General features: G+C 45.1%; 1 protein-coding gene across 2 annotated transcripts in view; it reads right to left on the reverse strand.

The window, feature by feature from the left end:
* SLC22A18 (solute carrier family 22 member 18) overlaps window positions 1-17,984 on the reverse strand; it is a 757,096-nt gene that overhangs the window by 304,697 nt on the left and 434,415 nt on the right. For both annotated transcript variants that reach the window (XM_069223018.1, XM_069223019.1), the window contains exon 7: window positions 17,609-17,719. In XM_069223018.1, coding sequence (XP_069079119.1) covers window positions 17,609-17,719 — 111 coding nt within the window. The remainder of the gene's footprint in view (window positions 1-17,608; window positions 17,720-17,984) is intronic.

A 17,984-nucleotide genomic window follows, 5' to 3' on the forward strand; every position in this document is an offset into this window, starting at 1 on the left:
TCTAGAATGAATACACAAACAGACCAACTGTCATGCTGACACAGACATGCATTCAGCAGTCAGACAGAGGCACTAAATGGTTAAACAAGTAAATGCCCACTTTCTAAAAGTGGCATTTTCAAAGTTACAATTCATAAACCAACTTCACCAAAAGATGTATTTCTAAATTGTGAGCTCAGAGACCCCAAACTCCTTATCTCTATCTGCTACCAATGGGAAATTACACTTAAAAGATATTTCAAGGCAATCTCCATGTTACCCAATGGGAGAGATAGTCCTTGCAATGGTGAAAAACAAATGTAGCAGCATTTCACTATCAGGACATGTAAAACACACCACTACATGCCATACACGTTAAATACACTGCACCCTGCCCACGGGGTTGCCTTGGGCCTAATTATTTAAGGGTGACTTACATGTACTAAAAGGAAAGGTTTAGGTTTGGCAAGTGGGCGTACTGGCTAGGCTGACATGGCAGTGTAAAACTGCACACACAGGTACTGCAATGGCAGTTCTGAGGCATGTTTACAGGGCTACTTGTGTGGGTGGAACAATCAGCACTGCAGGTCCACTAGTTGCATTTGATTTACATGCCCTGGGCACTTACATTCCCTGGGCACACCTGGTGAACTATACTAGGGATTTACTAGTAAATCATATATCCCAACTATGGATAAACCAATCACCAATACATTTTAGACAGAGGGCATATGCACTTTACCACTAGTTAGCAGTGGTAAAGTGCCCAGAGTCCTACAGCCAACCAAAACAAGTCAGAAAAAATAGGAGGAGGTAGGCAAAAAGTTCAGAGATAACCCTGCAAGAAAGGGCCAGGTCCAACAATCACTACTTCATTGTGACCTTATCGTTTTTTATGTCTTCTTCACTGAGGGGAGGATTAAGGAAAGGCAAAGGCTCCCCTTGACTGCCACTTATCTGATCCAGGCAGTGGCCTACTTTCCTGGTGTGTCACGTCCCAGACACTTCTGCCTACAGTTTTCTTAATGCGTCTCTCTGCTGCCTCATGGTCCTGATAGTAGCCGCTCTCTCCTTCCTTGGCAGCACTTGGGTCTCAATGTGTTCTTGCAGTTACTCACCTCCCTTATCTGATGTCTCCAACACTTTTGATTCCTCTGCCTCTGCCCTAGGCCAGAAGAACTCTGCAGTCAGCACATGGGCTTCCTCCCCTCCTAACTGTTCTCGAGTGCCACTGCCTCATTCTTCTGTGGTGCTAGGGATCTTCACTCAGTGGCCCCATTCATCTGTGCTTGTAGCTCTTTTGGTGTCCTTGGAAGGAAGGATTCAGTCAAATTATCAGGAACTGAAGTGGACCAATTTATAAAACACACGCCATGCTGACATGTCTCATTGACCCCTTAAAGATGAGCCATCTTGCTGTACTGTTTGAAATCACTACTCCACAATCACTACTAAAATGTTAAAGTTTACTTTGACTGTGCAGAATAAGACCACCACCTACCATTCTTATGCAAGTGAGTGGAAATATCTATAGCTAATTTATCTTTTTTCTCTAGTGAGGGGTATATCATAGGATGAAACTATACCAGGAGGTACTGGGGGGTGTGGGGTGGCACGTCACCGAGCACGGCAAGGTGGCGGACACGAGCTGGTGAGGCTCCAGGGTGAGGGGCCTGTAATCCAGAACCATTGATGTGCCCGTTGTGGCCTGAGGCCTTCAGTAGCAGTGGGTACACTTCAAGACTGGTGGAGTGCCTGGGGTTACCTGCATGTTGCAGCCAGAAGGACTGAGATGAGGCATGAGGATCACAGCAGCTGAAGGCATGCAGATGAGCAGTGGGAGCTGTGGAACATTACTGGCAATGCTCGTATTATTCTCGTCCCTCGCAGTGATCAGTGGTGAGTCCAGCGCTGCTGGCATAGTGTGGGTATCCAGGAGCTCAGTCTCGAACCAGGGATCAGCAGAGGCGACGGCCATTTGGAGCTACAAGCACAACAGCCTGCACTCATCTCATCCACTGAGCACATGGGTGCCCGGCAGTGACGTTGGGAGGCCATGAGGGGCCCCCTCTTGCTGTGGTAGCGGTGGCACTGGGACTCCCCCATATGTCTGGGGCACAGACGTGGCCAGGCCTTAACCAGACACTTGTATCAGCCGGCAGCACTGATCATCAGACTCATCCCACAGTCCGTGGACTCACAGGACATGGGCCTTTGGTGTCATCACAATTGGGCAACATGAGGATTTCATGCATCCCTAGTGCCTCTGGGCCAGACGAACAGAGCTGGGGGATGGCAGGCTTGACCTGAGCTCCTTCGCTCTTGTCTCTTGCTTCTGCAGTTGGACTATCTTTACCTTCTCTCCCACGAGACGGAGTGGCTACTGTGATCATTGGGCAGGTGAACGGTCAAAGTTGGGGAGGATCCCCCAGGGCAAGTTGGATACTGGGGACAACCCACTGATGTGGTGCTGGCATCTGTTACTGCTGAAGCTTTGTAGCAAACTGAACACGATCCAATGTCTGTGAAACTGGATGCCATCCTCAATGCCATTTTGGCAACTGGACTGGAACTGGGGGCAGGGGCAATGTGGTAGCTCTTGAATTGGGACTCCTATGGGAGGGCCCGTAAAAACTCTCAGCGAGGGTGAAGAGCACAGAGGTGACCATTTTGGAACTTCAATTCCAAACTCAGACACTCTCCCAGCAGATCTGGGTCCCCATCGGCAGTGTCCGGCCACTGCAGGGTAAACTAGATGACCTGAAGGTCCGCTCCCAGGGAAATGATATTACACTGGTTGGTTTCCCAGCGAGAAAGGAGGGAGATTACCCCATAGGTTTTGTGGAGTTGTGGCTCACTATACAGGTTGTGGCTGATGGTCTGTCCCCCTACTTTACCAATGAGCGTACATAGAGTTCAGGCAAAACACTGACCTCCAGGAGCCCCGCCAAGGCCGATGGTGGCCAGGTTACTGGATGTTAGGCACAGAGATACAGTACTGGAAGCCTCTAGGCGCCTGGGCCGCATCACCATTGACAAAACTTACATCCTTTTGTTGCCAGACTACTGTGTCATGGTTCAGCGTTGAGGAGTGTAATTCCTGCAATAATACAAATAATACATAATATGCAAGCTGTGAGATGCTGGTTTTAATTAGTTCTGGCAAATGGGAAATCCTACTTCTTCATGGAACCAAGCAATGCAATGAGAATGGGTCAAGGAGCAGCAGCACACTTCGCCCGAGGACAATGACACTGGCAGTGCTGTGGGGGAGAGTGCCTTGTGGAGATGACGGTGTCTCCAGGGTCCCCACAATGGTGCAAGCAGACCGTGAGCAGATTTTGGTGCTTGCAGTGGCAGCCCACTTATGGGATCCAGATACAGACAGTCCCCCTGAGGGATCAGGGATGCTTCATCCAAGGGTAAATCAGTGATCTCTCAGCTCAGCGCATCATCCATCTTGCTCCCTGAAGCCACACCCAAAATGCCTGACATATGCTCTAGCTACATCCAGTGTGGTGGAGGGACGCTCAACGACCTTATGCTCCCATGCTGGTGATTCCTGTACACTGCACGTTGAAACCCTCCTACTTTTCTTTTTTCTTTCCTGTCTTCCTGCCCTACGGTTCAGGTTACAGGGCAGTGTAGTTCTGCATTGCACCTGGGCCCCCCGGACATTGCCACACTCAGACGGCGCAGGTCCTGGTGAACTTGCTTGCACCCTCACTTTAGGAACCCTGCAGCCCTTGGTGCTCCGCTACACAGGATTCATAAGCTTGATGCATTACGTTACCTGTTTGGGGAGCCAGACATTCATTTTCCACACTGGGTATGGGAAAGTTGTTTTCTTGTTATATTTGAGCCTCTCATCACACACACACACATGGCACCATACTTGGGAACTGCCCTCCAGCTCGCACTTACTGTTGGTCGGAGGCCCACCTTTCCGACTCACACCCCTCCCTTCAACAGGGGCATTGCCATGGATAGAATATCGGCCCTAACTTGGAATTTCTGAGGCATAGGCACTTCCTGGAGGTGTCATGCTGTTCATTACCATATCAGGAGGCGGGGACCCAGTAGCCTTTCTGCAAGAAACACATATTGCTCAGGGGGAGAATCAGTGACTCCAGAAGCATTGGAGGGGTAAATATATTGGCGCGCCTTACTTTGGATTTGCCATGGGGGCACTTATCTGGATATTCCCCCTTGTACCTTTCGGGTTACAGGGGTTGAGGTGGACCTGGAGGGGCATTATGTGTTCATGGAAGGAAAATTTGATGGACAGAAGGGAATTTTTGGGTAGTGATGAGATACCTAATGTTGCACAGTCATGGTTTCTGGCACACATATCGTCACTACTGGTCCAGCCTGCAAGAGATATAAGAGACAACTTCAATTGTGTACTAGACCCCACCCTTGAAAGCCCCCCGTTTCCAATCCCCCCACAGCATGCATGGAGACACACCTTACACAATGGCTTACTCATTGGTCACTGGTAGACGGTTGGCGGACCCTGAACCGGACTACTAGAAAATACTCCTTTTATTCTCCACCCCATGATCTCTATGTCCGTCTCAACTGTATTCACTGTCACACTATCACCCACCTCAAGGTTGCAGGGGGAATACCTGGATAAGACCCTGTCAGACCACAACCCGCTAGTAATACACAATACATGGGGGGGACCCCGCCCCGATAGTACCTATCTAGTGCTTGCAGACAACTTCATAGAGGATCCTGTGTTTTGCTAAATGGTCTGCGAGACATTTGCTAACTGCAAAGTCAACAACAGTAACACAGCCAGAATGTTTCTGGTGGAGTGAAAAGCATTGAAAACTGATCTGTGGACACTGCATACACGCAGTCATAAGGGCACAGGGAACTATCTGTCATGAACTCACACAGGTGGAGACCTCGTTGGGTGGGTCTTGAGTAGGTGGCACTGACAGATGACACTGCACAAAATACGCTGCCAGATGCAAGGAACTGCCACTCCTAGTTGAGTGAGTTGCTGTACTGCCTGAATTACAAGATGTACCAAACTAGGATGCATGTGGAGGATGACAATCCAAACTAGCTGTTGGGGTTGCTGTTGAGATGTCCATCAGACGTTGATCTGTTTATCTGTATCCGCAGTTCCCCTGACTTGGTTGGCACCACCCACAAGACGATCCATAGCACATTCTACAGGCACTACCAGACTGTCCACAACCCTGAGCCTTTCCAGCGATGGCCTGCCATTCAGGAATTCCTGCCCATGGTTAAGATGCTGTTGTTGCCCACGGAACATAGGGAGGCTTTGAAAGGCCCCATAACTGAGCAGGAGATATGGGGTACAATATGTACTTCTCTCACCTGAGAGACCCCGGCCCTTGATGGCCTGCCTTTTGAATTCTACAAAACCTTTGAGATGCTCTTGGTCTCCAAATTAGCTGAACTTTACTCGACCACCTTGGCAGAGGGGCATCTGCCACCATACATGAGGGAGGCACTCCTGGTCTCGCTCCTGAAGCCAGGACACGACCCAGCAGAAGTTGCTTCCTGTAGACCACTGTTCACAATGGGCAGTGACTATAAAATTCTTAGCAAGGTGCTGGTGGCGCACCTGTTGAAGCACATGGCAACACTGATACATGAAATCCAGAAAGGGATTATACTGGGTAGGGCTAAAACACTCACTATCTGAAGATTTCACAGGCTGCTGGAGGAGGCCACATCGCTTTGGTCCTACATGGCATGCCTGTTCCTTGACATTAAGAAACCATTCAACACCCTGGACTAGGACTACATGTTTGATGCCCTGCAGAGGATAGGTATCCAGGGAAGCTCCTGCAGCTGATTAAATTCCTATACACAGAGCAGATTACAAGACTCAAGATAGGTGACAGATCTTGCAGTTGTTACCGATATGAAGAGGCACAAGTCTGGGCTGTCCCCTCTCTCCCTTGCTCTTCTCCCTTGCAATGGAGCCCGTGGCACAATGGCTGCAGCAGTCTGAACAAGGCTGGAGCATGAGGGATGTGCAAGCCAGCATTGCTTCAAAGCTGCCTTAGGCCTGGGAATCAACTGGGCTAAGACCTGTTTGATTCCGATGCACCCTGATTGTTCTGTGCAGGCTTTCGTGGTTGGTGCCCATATCCTTCGGTAAGAGCAGCCGGCCTTCCAATATCTGTGCATTAATATTTTTCATTCAAAACTGGACTTAAGAAATGACAGTCTCACAAAGGCGATTTCCTCACTGCAGCATCAGATTGCCTTTTAGTGTTTCCGGCCCCTCTTACAGTGAAGGTAGGGTGGTGCTCTCAAAAATGGTAATGTTTCTTAGGCTCCTCTATTCGCAAACCTGCCACTTATTATCGCTTGTAGCACCTTTCAAGTCTTGAAAGCGATGCTGGGTGGTTTGGCCTGGAACAAAGGGAGACACAGGGTGGCCCTATCCATACTGTATCTACCACCTGGAAACAGAGGGTTAAGGGCCTCAGTGTTTGAGCACTACTATTCAGCGGCCCAACCACATAGGCCTGCCATTTGGCTAGCTGGGCACCACCTAGTGAAAGTGGCATGGAGGCAGAGACTGGATCACAGACTCAGATACAGGAATTATTCCTCCCCGGCTCTGCGCTGCTAGCATCCTCAAACAGCCTCCTTAGAGTGGTGCACAGAAGACGACGTAGAGCACTGCAGCTGTCACCTGAGGTTCCTGTGTGACAGCTGACTCCCTGAGATCTAGGAGAGTCTTCGGTCTGCTGTGTGGCTGACTGGGAGCAGAGCTATGGAAGGCCATGGGGGTGAGCACTTTACCCGTTCGACCTGCTGATGGGCCAAATGGATCTCCCAGTGGGTCAGTCCCAGAGTACAGGCACTTTGTGGCTGAGCTGAAGCGCTTGAGGGGCCTCAATGATATGGAGCCTGCCCCGCATCCCTGATCCAGACCCTTCACATAATGGGCAATGGGCATCACCTGATTTCCTGGCTCACAAAAGCCATTTCCTGTAAGGCACAAGACCCCTTTGCGTCACTCTGAAGTACATGGGAGCAAGACATTGGCTGCCCACTGTCTGCAAGGGAGTGGAGCAGAGCACTATACTCCGCTAACCCAGAGGAATTAGCAAATTATAGACCAGTTTCACTATTACCGCTGCTTGGTAAAGAAAACCATGTAAAGATACAATTAACAGTCTTTTTAGAAGAAAATATGATATTACGTCCCTCACAGTCAGGTTTGTGTGCGCTACATAGTACAAAGACAGCACTGGTAGCTGTCATGGACAGCATCCATATGGCCCCTGACATAGGGACCCAAGTCCTACTCTCTTATTGGATCTATTGCAGCATTTGACATGGTCTCCCACGCCTTTTTTATTAACTGATTACATGAAGCAGGTATCCATGGCAGCGCTCTGATGTGGCTTTTCTTTGAAAATCATTCCCAACAAGAGTGTTTGGGACCTTTAAAATCTAGGAAAATATCAGTCGACAAAGGAGTCCCCCAAGGCTCTTGTTTGAGACCTACACTATTCAGTATATATGTGGCCCCTTTGGCCCATGTTCTGAGATCCTGCACAGTGGAGATTGTGTCATATGCTGATGATACTCAGCTGCTTATCACCTTCGGACCAGAGCCAAGCCAGATGCTCAGCGATGTAAGCATTGTGTGAGCGAAATCGCTTACTGGATGACTTCAATTTGCCCGCAGTTAAATGGCGACAAATCCGAGATCGCATTGTTTGGGAAAGCAGTGGAATTGTGGTCACCAGATTGTTGGCCCTCCGACCTCGGTCCTGCTCCTCTTCCTAAGCAGGTAGTGAAGAATTTAGGAGCAAAAATTAATCAGGATCCCTCTATGAGAGAGCAGGTCAACATAACATGTGGCATGTGCTTTGCCACGATGAAACTTCTAAAAAAAGGTTTCCCCTTGGCTACCTCGCACCTCCAGGAAAATGCTTGTCCAGGCACTGATTACAAGTTGACTGGATTACGGCAACGCATTGTTGGTAGCTGCTTATACCTCGTTGGTGGCCAAACTACAGGTGGTACAAAATACCTCTGCCAGATTAATATGCAATATGGTACACAGATCATCCTCAGCACGTATCCTCAAAACGTATCCTTGGCAACTGCACTCGTTGCCAATAAGAAAAGTGCAATCTTTAAACTGTGCTGCTTAACCAATAAGGCCTTTTATCAGGCCGAGCCTGTGTACAAAAATTAAAGATCTATAAGCCCATTAGACAGCTAAGATCCTCCATTAAAGCTTTGCTACAGATCCCCCTGCATACATACCGTTAAGTTTGGGGATACAGCTTTTTCTTACCTAGCCGAGTTTCTAGAATGCCCTCCCTCTGCATTTCCATTTCTGTCTCAATTTAAGCAATTTAAAAAAAATGTTGAAAACATGGTTGTTCTTAAGGTTTTCTTCCTGTTCAATTACAGCACAGCGCCAAGATATTCCTATGGGGATGATTCAGGCATGATATTAAGTACACAGAACATAGAACACATAAGATCTCCCGCAATGCCAGGTTTCCAGTATTGCCACCATACTAAATTGCATTGAGCCTATCTAACACCAGCCAGATTGCATAAAAAATACCCAGCAGTGATGCCTGAGTGCCTATGATGTCACACCCCTGTTGCAGATGTGCTACATATGTTTTGGAGATATTGGAGTGCTGCAGGCTGTGGGCGGAGGTCTGCACAGCTCTAGCCCATGACACAGACGGTTCCAACCTGGAATATGGGGCCAGCTGTGATTTGGGCCTCTGCAAGCGCAGGAAGGTAGATGGCACCACAAACTGCTTCATAGATTTGGTGCTGTTGCTTGTTTACAAGGGCAACTGCAAAGCACTGGAAAGCCTTGACACTCCTGAGCACGGCACAGTGCCAGCCACTGGTTGTACCCTGGGTCAGAGAGAAAGCAGCGGCGCTTCACAGGTAGGAGATGCAGAGACTGAGGAAGCGCCCCATTGCAGCTGCATGGGATAAACTCCTCTCGCACTTCAGGGAGCTGCAGAAAGCGAGGATAGCTCCACATAGTGGGGCATACCCAGTGGGCCTGTTTCTGTATGATGATTCTTAAAAGGGCTGTTTATCTGGCTGCAGTGTTGTAAGTTAAAGATTAAGTAAAGGTAGTTTCTAAACTGTTTTTAAGGTAGTTTAAAATTATTTTAAAGGCATTTTTAGAACTGTTGAAAGTGAGCTAAATCCTAAGGGAGGTTAATAGACTGTTTCTTTATCTTGAAGAGCAACTGAGATTGACAAGTTTCAGATATTTTGAATACATATGTGTTGTGGACCTGGTGGGAGGGCCTTCATCATAATACATTGGGTTTACCTTTTGGTGTATTTATTAGCAAAGACATTTTGCCTGTCTTTCCCACCAGTTTAAACGCAATGGAGGGAGCATGCAACTGGGGTCATGTTGTGAAGCACCTCTTTGATTTATCCAGCAGGCCACATTACGCTATCTGGCTTGGTGTGGAGCTTCAAGGACCTTGTTGAGGGATGACTAATGTTGGATCGCCTAAGTAAAAACATGGATGGAAAGTCTGACATATAACTCGTAATTAGATTTAAGCTTTCTCAGTAGGGAGAATTGACACCGAGCTATTTTGAAAGCAGAATTTATGTAAAGGAGCAGATCTGTGGCTCGCACTTGGCCAACAGAAAGCAGAGGGACAAAGATCACAACAGTTCCGAGTTGCTCTTTCCCTACGATACGCTAGCCAAACTTCTAACACAATGTAGGAAACTAGGGCAGTGTAGATTGTCAAATGGATAGACCAATCATTATATAGATGGAGAATGCAATCCAAATGCAATAGTGTATTCAATCATTCATATGAATTCCAGTGCTACCACCTTCCATTAAACAAAACAGAATGCCCTGCATATGAAGCTAGGCAGTTTCATTCTTCACTTTGGAAGAATCCTATCATGCTAATGTCCCTGAAAACCATGCAGTAAGCACCTTGTCCAAAATCCATGTATGTGCATATGTATGTGTATTTTACAATTTTGCCATTTTCCATACTATACGTTCTGGACAAACATTTCACTTCATTTGTACCCTTATAAGTATCAAATACACTAATGAAGAACTAAAGGTTACCAGCTAACCTTTGCAGAGAATCTACCTGGCACAGCACGGCATCAGGAACATTTGATCCATTTGAGCTAGAAACTGTTTTCTGCTGACAACTGCAATTATGCAGCAAATTGTGGATTATGTCACAGTAAATTCATAATTATATTGAAAAAACAGTGGGGCGTCAGAAATGAATAGTTACAGTGGCACTGGTTATATTGTAAGATACATTGTCTTACGCTTGACACAAAGAAAACTAAAAACTGAGATTTGGCAAAAATGACATGGCCTTTTTCTGGGGGTAAAAGAAGACGCTCCTAAAAGTAGTTCACAAATACATTTATTTGGGGATTATAATAGACTCTCATTTTCAGAAGATGTAAACCAAATTTACAATGTGTACATTTATAATGGCAGCAGTAATGGAATTCAGCAGCCAACTAGGAAACCTGGAACACTGCTTTAGAATGCTAAAGTAAATTCGTATCTGTGTTTTTGTTTCTTTGTATAGGCATATGATCGTTTTGCAGATCTGTCAAAAACAAAGGCTATTTATGGAGAACCACACTAGGTATGGGTAATTCTATCCCTGTTCAAGCAATCCAGCTCAATTAAACTCAGTGTTCTGCAATGGTTAGGTCCATTTGGGCATTACGATTGGAATCAATAGAGCTCACTTAATAACTTGTTACGTTAGTAGAAAAGCACTAGATTCAATGCCCCTTGGATTGGAATTTCTTCTGAGCGCGAAAATATTTTAGGTACTGAAAAAAACAAATGTATAACCATACACTCTCAATCGCTCAATGTCATCCTTGAAAATATTCTTTAAAAATAGTTATCTTTTTGGGTCATTTGAAGAGGATAACAAATACTGAAGCATAAAAATTCTCAGGCTCGCTTTTCTTGTGGCAAATTAGTAAGAAACTTGAATTGCAATTGTGAGGTGAGAGATAAATCAGATATCCCTCATGGATGTAGCGGGGTGTTTGAAAGGGGTATGATTACAACACAAGCAATCCAAATTATGCATTTTATTACCTTAAACTGACCTCCAGGCATTATTGGATTGTTATTTTATTTTAAGGAAAATAATGGATTATATACTGTCAATAATTGATTTGTCAGAATGATTCAGCCAGATAATATTTTAATTTATTTTCAAACTTTAGAATACATGAGAGGAATGTGCAGAATTGCTGTATAATTGTAATTGTTTTATCCAAGTTACACATAAGCCTAATGAACTATGCATACTTTTTTGTGATAAAACAGCTGTCAGCTGGGAGGGGAAACATTTGAGGTTGATGTCTATTTTCCAGGCTTGAATCAAGGACTGAATGGCACAACTGCACTGGAGAACAGAAAGGATCCATCTTTTGTCCATTCGAGGTTAGTTAGTTGCTTCACATTCAGGTATGTTTTAAGTCCAAGAGTGTCTTCTACAGAGTATATTTCGAAATAGATATGTGTGTCATCGGTACATTGTTGGAACTTGATAGGTGATAGGACAGATGGATAGATTCTTGGAGCACTCTGCAGAGGATAGGATGTTTCCGATCACGAATGAAAATGTGTCTGTTTGTAAAGAAGGAGATGAGACATTGTGGGACTTCACTGGCAAAACTCATCTGAGTTTCCAGTGTGTTGCAAAGAGATAGGTGGTCAACATTGTTTAAGGCAGTTGAAAGGATAAGGAGGAAAGGATAATATTTACTACTGAAGGGTAGATGTCTGTGCTGCAGTGCTGTCTGATCTGACTGACAGATCTGTAGGGGACTGTGCTTGAGGATCTGGTTTTGAAGTTGGAGAGACGCTATGGCCCTCATTACGAGTGTGGCAGTCTTAAGACCGCCACACTCACGTTGGCGGTCTTACCACCACGGACCTGACGGTAGAGACCCCTGCATTACGAGTCTGACGGTTTGACCTGAGCCAAACTGCCACAATGCTGCCAGTACCGCGGTCTGGTCGGACTGCCGTGGCCGGCAGTGAGCTTCTCCAGGCCGACGGAAGGACTAAGACCGCTGGGCATATTATGAGGCAGCAAACTGCCAGGCTTTTCGCAGCAGTGGCCCCCCACGAAAACCCTGGCGGTAACGCACCTGGCGACAGCAATCTCCATTCCTGTCGCTGGCACCCACACACCCATCAGTCCATGAACTTGCAAACACCACCCCACCCGTCCACACACTTGCAAACACTCCCCTGCCTGTCCACACACTTGCAAACACCCATCCACACACTTGCAAACACCACCCAACCCGACCGCATGCATACATACATACAAGCACCCCCACTCGCTCTCACACCTTCATACATGAACCCCCACTCGCTCTCACACCTTCATACATGCACCTCCACTCATCCGCACACCTTCAGACACACACCCAAATTCATCAAAGCACCTTCAGACACGCACTCCTACTCATCAACACACCTTCAGATACACACCCCCACTCATAAACACACCTTCAGACATGCAACCCCACTCATCAACACGCCTTTAGACACTCACCACCACTCATCCGCACACTCCCTGACATACACCCCCACTCGCTTGCACGCACCCATACAAACACCCCTACTCGCATGCATCCCGATACACACAGCTCCCCTCTGCTTCCATTCAGACACACACTCCCTCCGTGCACACATACATACAGACATGCACTTACGCACACCCATACCGCTACACATACACATACACGCACAAACCACACACATGCACACAACACCCCCTCCTTTCAGACTGTCCACCTACCTGTCTGGGTGAGGTGGTCGTCCGGGAGGGGATGGGTGTTGGCGTTTCCACCGCCAGCACTGCACTGCCATGCAGGTACGGCCATGTCATATTACGTCTCATAATATGGTGGCCAGAGTCCTTTTGACGAGGCGGTGCTGGCGGTGTAACCGCCTCTTGCCTGCCGTCAGCGAGGCCGACTGTGTTGGATTTCAACCTTTAAATGGGATGAAATTCTTGGGTGAGTCCAAATACGGCGACATTCGGACCACCAACACTGGCAGTCTTTGGGCATCGCGACTTTGGTGGTCTTTCCAAAAGACTGCCGAAGTCATAATGAGGGCCTATGTTTTTGATGATTTGTCTGATAAGAGGGAAGTGAGTAAATAGGTTGTTGGTTAGTGAGTTCATCTGGTCCAAGTAAGATTTTTGACAATAAGCAGAGGTTCTTTCCTTTTTTGCAGTCACCTGGGGTGGCTTGTTATTTCCTTAAAAAAACATTTGTAATGGTGTGCTAGCTAGGATTGAGTACAAAGTAGCCTTTTTAATTAAAGGAGTGACCATCGCCTGCCATTGGGCCTCAATCTCTGAAAACTCAAGAAAACAGCAAAAATGAAGCTCGTACTTTTTATAGCTAATTCAGCAATATAAGCATTCACAGTGGCGTTAGAGGTGGTTTTAATATTATTAATGATGTAAAATGTTTCTTCTGCCACAAGAAGTGCAAATATAACCCTTTAAGGATCATCAATGGCAGATTACTTGTCATCTAGAGCTGATTACTTGCCTATTTTATTCACCAAGAGATGATCTGCCAAGATCACTGCTATTAGATGGCAAGAGAAGCTTTGTACTATACTCAGACATCGCACTCATATCAGAGTATGCTCTTATACGTAAATAATACTTATAGAATACTCACAATGTTGTTGTTTATTGCATGTTTCATGAATGCAAAGGCTGGTATCTCAACTTTGCAAGAAACGTAAGAATTTACTTTTTAGTAAACTCATTTTTCGCATGTATTATCACTGCTTGAAGACCTTACTTACTTTTCAGATATTGTTCCTATTATATCTGTGGGATATTTCTACATGCTCTTCAGCTTGTGCAGGTAAACCTTAATCTGAGACTATACCACCACTGATTCGAAGGCTAGGGTTTCATCCTTTTTTGCCTGACAGCGGTATATCTTGCAACAGAACTCACTTGAAATGATGGCACATTCTCGTGACCTTTTGTCTTTCAAGAGGAAGATGGATCATCTTTGATTTGCAGTGGCATGTTCCCTTAGACTGGTGACTTCCAAGAGAAAAACAGCATGTCTTGGTTTCACACAGTCAGGGTGCAATCAGTTTTCCTCCAGTCTGCCCAGCTAACACTAGCGTCTCAACGGTTGTCCAGAGTGATTTTCATGTATTACGTAGACTTTTGTTTGGAGAGATGGCTAGCAGCATGCAGAGACATGAAGAATGTCAAACATTGGTTTTCCTTCCATTGCATACCATCTCTTGGAAGCCCAATTCTCCTGGAAACTTAGAGGTAGTTAGGCTTGTATTCCTGCCCATCCAAGATGGTCTCCTCTTCAGTGTTTGCTTCCTTAAGTCTCCAATCCAAGATGGTGTTAACCAGTACTGTAATGTCATGCTTAGAGTATATATATATATATAGATATATATATATATATAAAGGCTTTTGTTGCATTCATCATCCATTCAGATACCATGCAGTCTCTGAATTTTTGGTCTTTAGCAGGATACGTTTTGGATCCTTTCTTCTGGATGACCGTATGCTGAGCTCTTTCTCAACCCTGACTCAGGGTGATTTTGGTGTCTCACCTTCCACATAAAGTAGCAAAAGTAAGCCCAGATGTGGTCTATGTGCTCACTGTGCCACTGGAACCAAGTTATACCTGGCTATACCAGTCCTAGGTTGCTTGTGTTCTGGTTCGGTGAGGCCCTGGCCTAGCAGTTCAGGCTGTACTGTTCCCATCAGAAGCAGGGTCAGAGCTGAATTGCATATGGCTGGGTCCAAACTGAGGTGGCATGGTGAGCAAAAGAACAATGAGTTGAGATACTACCCTGAGCTACTTTCAGTGGTTAGACAAACTGCAAGCATCCCTCCAATCACTTTTGTGTGTTTGACATTTCGACCTCTGAATTAACTTTCAGCTACAATCAAGAATTACTACTACTGCTAGAAAGTATTTTTCTGCCTCTTAACCGGGACCATATTAAAGAGAAGCTTGACACCTTTCTTATGTACATAATGCAGGGCGTACCCTGGCTCCTGGAATGATCTCCATTTCTCTGGACGATTAAGAAGGAGACTAGAAGCGTCTTAACTGTGTCCAGTCCATGACTGTTGTGTGTATAAATATCAGTGATGTGTAAACTGGGACAAAACCAATGTGACTCTAATAAACAATAAAAAAGGGAGCTACCAAAATAACACTGTCATCCTTGCCTTCATCACATGCAAATAGTAAATTTGTAGCCAAATGCAACACTCTCCTTTGTGCATTTCATAAACTTTCCGCCCACTTTAAATGAATTATTCTAAATACGCAGAAAAGAAGTGCTTTAACATCGCTCTGTCTGGATCACCCCCCATCCTTAACAATGCAGATGCTAGCTACTATTTCATGAAAACACAAATGACATCCACGAAACCTAAACAATAGGCAAATGAAACGATTTCAAAACCATTTATAAATTAATGCTTTTCAATTATGTTGCCTTTCTTAAAACATGAAGGTGAATTGCTTTTTTTTTAAATACTATATGGTTGACTATTTTCTGCATAAACACAACACCACATTTAATGGGGATTTTGTCATACCAATGAATTATTGTTCACATTTTTCTGAAATTGCATCATGGCTATAAACTATTTATTTCATCGGAAAACAAGAGTTGTCTTAGTTTGATTTCCTTCTCATCAGCTAATTGGTCTCTAAACATGTCAATATGTTTGACTGATAAAAACAACAAAACAGACTAGCTTGTTGCTCTTTGTTTAATCAACTTATTTCCATCAAAGGTAAACAAAGCCTCCCCATTGTAATTGCAATTAACGCTCACGGCTAGCTGGATTACGGAGAGCAGCTTAAAAAAGCATCGCTTTTCAGACAAAGGCGATTCTAAACCCCACCTTCTCAACAACACAAGAGAATATGTCTATTGCTTTTTACTGAAGGCGACCAAAAGGTACTGTCCATTATTTAACTTACTGTGTTCAGAAAGTTTTTTTCTGTGCAGTTTCTGCTATTCCTGCAATCAATCCCTGCATTTCAACTACTTTTCGGAGAGGCAACACCACCTGAGACCTGACTTTATGTTACATTTCAATGGTTTTCCAGCAGTTTGAGCTTAGCTTCAATTAGTATATTTGTTGCTGCACACTGTTAGATTTTGTCACTATATTTGAAAATGGTTTTCATAACCCCAGTGCCCGTCTTAGCTCTGGTTGTCAGGGCCTCCAATTTCACGTCTAGTGATGCCACATCCCCTCTACCTTGTAAGTTTCAAAGTAGAAGTGATTAAGGGAAGCCCTCCAACCTCCTTCATAAGACCTACGAAATAAATAAGGCACAAATCTTCAGTCTTTTTTTCTTGTGTTCGTTCAGTAAGTTGGACTTCATTATTCTCTGTTGTCAATTCAATTCCAGTGGTAATTTTATTTCCACTCCATCCCACTTTTGCTTCAGCCAACACGTGTTTCGTCAGGGTTGTAAACCTATGACTTCCTCAGGGCTTGCCGCTATATCGTTGTGAATATCCAATGATACTCCTGTATCTTGTGTTCCTAAATTCGTTCCTCAAAAGTTCCATAAGCTTCGTATATCTATTTATGACCAATATCAATCTGTACCTTTCTACACTCTTCTCCTTACAATCACATGTTCTGTTGCTGTCCTCTTGTGTTCGTCTCTGTATATATGCGAGTACGCTGCAGATTATCTCCTTCATAAGGCCTACCTCGCTGTAATTACTTCTGCACTACATTTTTTATGAGTCCGTTTAGGACTTGAAGAAATCAGCCCTCCACTGCTTAACTCTTTTGCCTGTCGTGCTTTCGTTCGCCCATAGCACCGTAAAAGATTTTCTGTAATAGGTCTTGTGAGATCAATTAAATACTTGCCACCTGGGGCTAAGGGTTCTCAACCCCATCACACTTCAGGTCCCTCCCCTCCCTGATCACTGTATCAAAGCCTATTAAAATCTATCACTCTGAGGGCAATAAAAACCTTCTCCACCACATAGGAACCCTGCAGTCGCCTCAGTTTGCCACAGTCCTATGGATATATGATGGTTTTGCCCACCAAGTCCAGGCATCTGGTGCCCTGCAGTCCCTGTTAAACTATGGGTCAGCCAACGTATGGTATCAGGCCGCTCCACTAACCAACAGTCTTGCATTTATGAGACTTTCATCAGATGCCCTGCTCCAAAACAGCACATTCTTTTACAGGCTACTCTGCCGTTGGTGCAGGTATAAGGATGTTCTCCTGCTGTGTTCCAATTGGGAAGTGCAAGAGCGGAGACCGCTGCCTAGTGGAATCACTGCAAACATTGAAGGAATGTATTGGTTCCATATCAGTTCAGCCATCTTAATAAAACCCTTGACAGCCCCTGCTAACACCGAAACCTTACCAACACCATCTTCAAGCATGGCTAGCTCTGCCTGCATAGGTTTTCGTGCAGCAATATCCACTCCATCATGCAGCTGTATTAGTTATGTGTAATTGTAACCGCCTTATTTAAAATATGCCAAAGTAAACAAAACTGTTTACTTACCAACTGGAAGTCCTGATAAAAGCTTGATTGTGAAAATTGGCATCACTCCGGGCAACCTCATCAATCGCATTATTTCTCGGATGTTAAAAACACTGCTTGCCTTCGATGGATCTGAGAAAAACAATTAAGAAATTGATACCTTAATTTTATATAATTCTGCACAGGTTTAGGCTTTGGACCACCTTTATGCCATATCCATTAAAAAACTATAAGATCACTGTTTAGCTTATCATGCTCAAGTTAACTGTTTGCATTAAATATGGACTAGCCCAACAATCAGTTTGACAGGAATTGTTAATCGATCAGAAAATCTAATGGTTCTGAAGCTGTAACTACACCCCTGCAAAAACGCCTACTGAATCAAGCATATAATCAC

Source organism: Pleurodeles waltl, chromosome 3_1 (genome assembly GCF_031143425.1).
Source record: "Pleurodeles waltl isolate 20211129_DDA chromosome 3_1, aPleWal1.hap1.20221129, whole genome shotgun sequence".
Taxonomy (NCBI): domain Eukaryota; kingdom Metazoa; phylum Chordata; class Amphibia; order Caudata; family Salamandridae; genus Pleurodeles; species Pleurodeles waltl.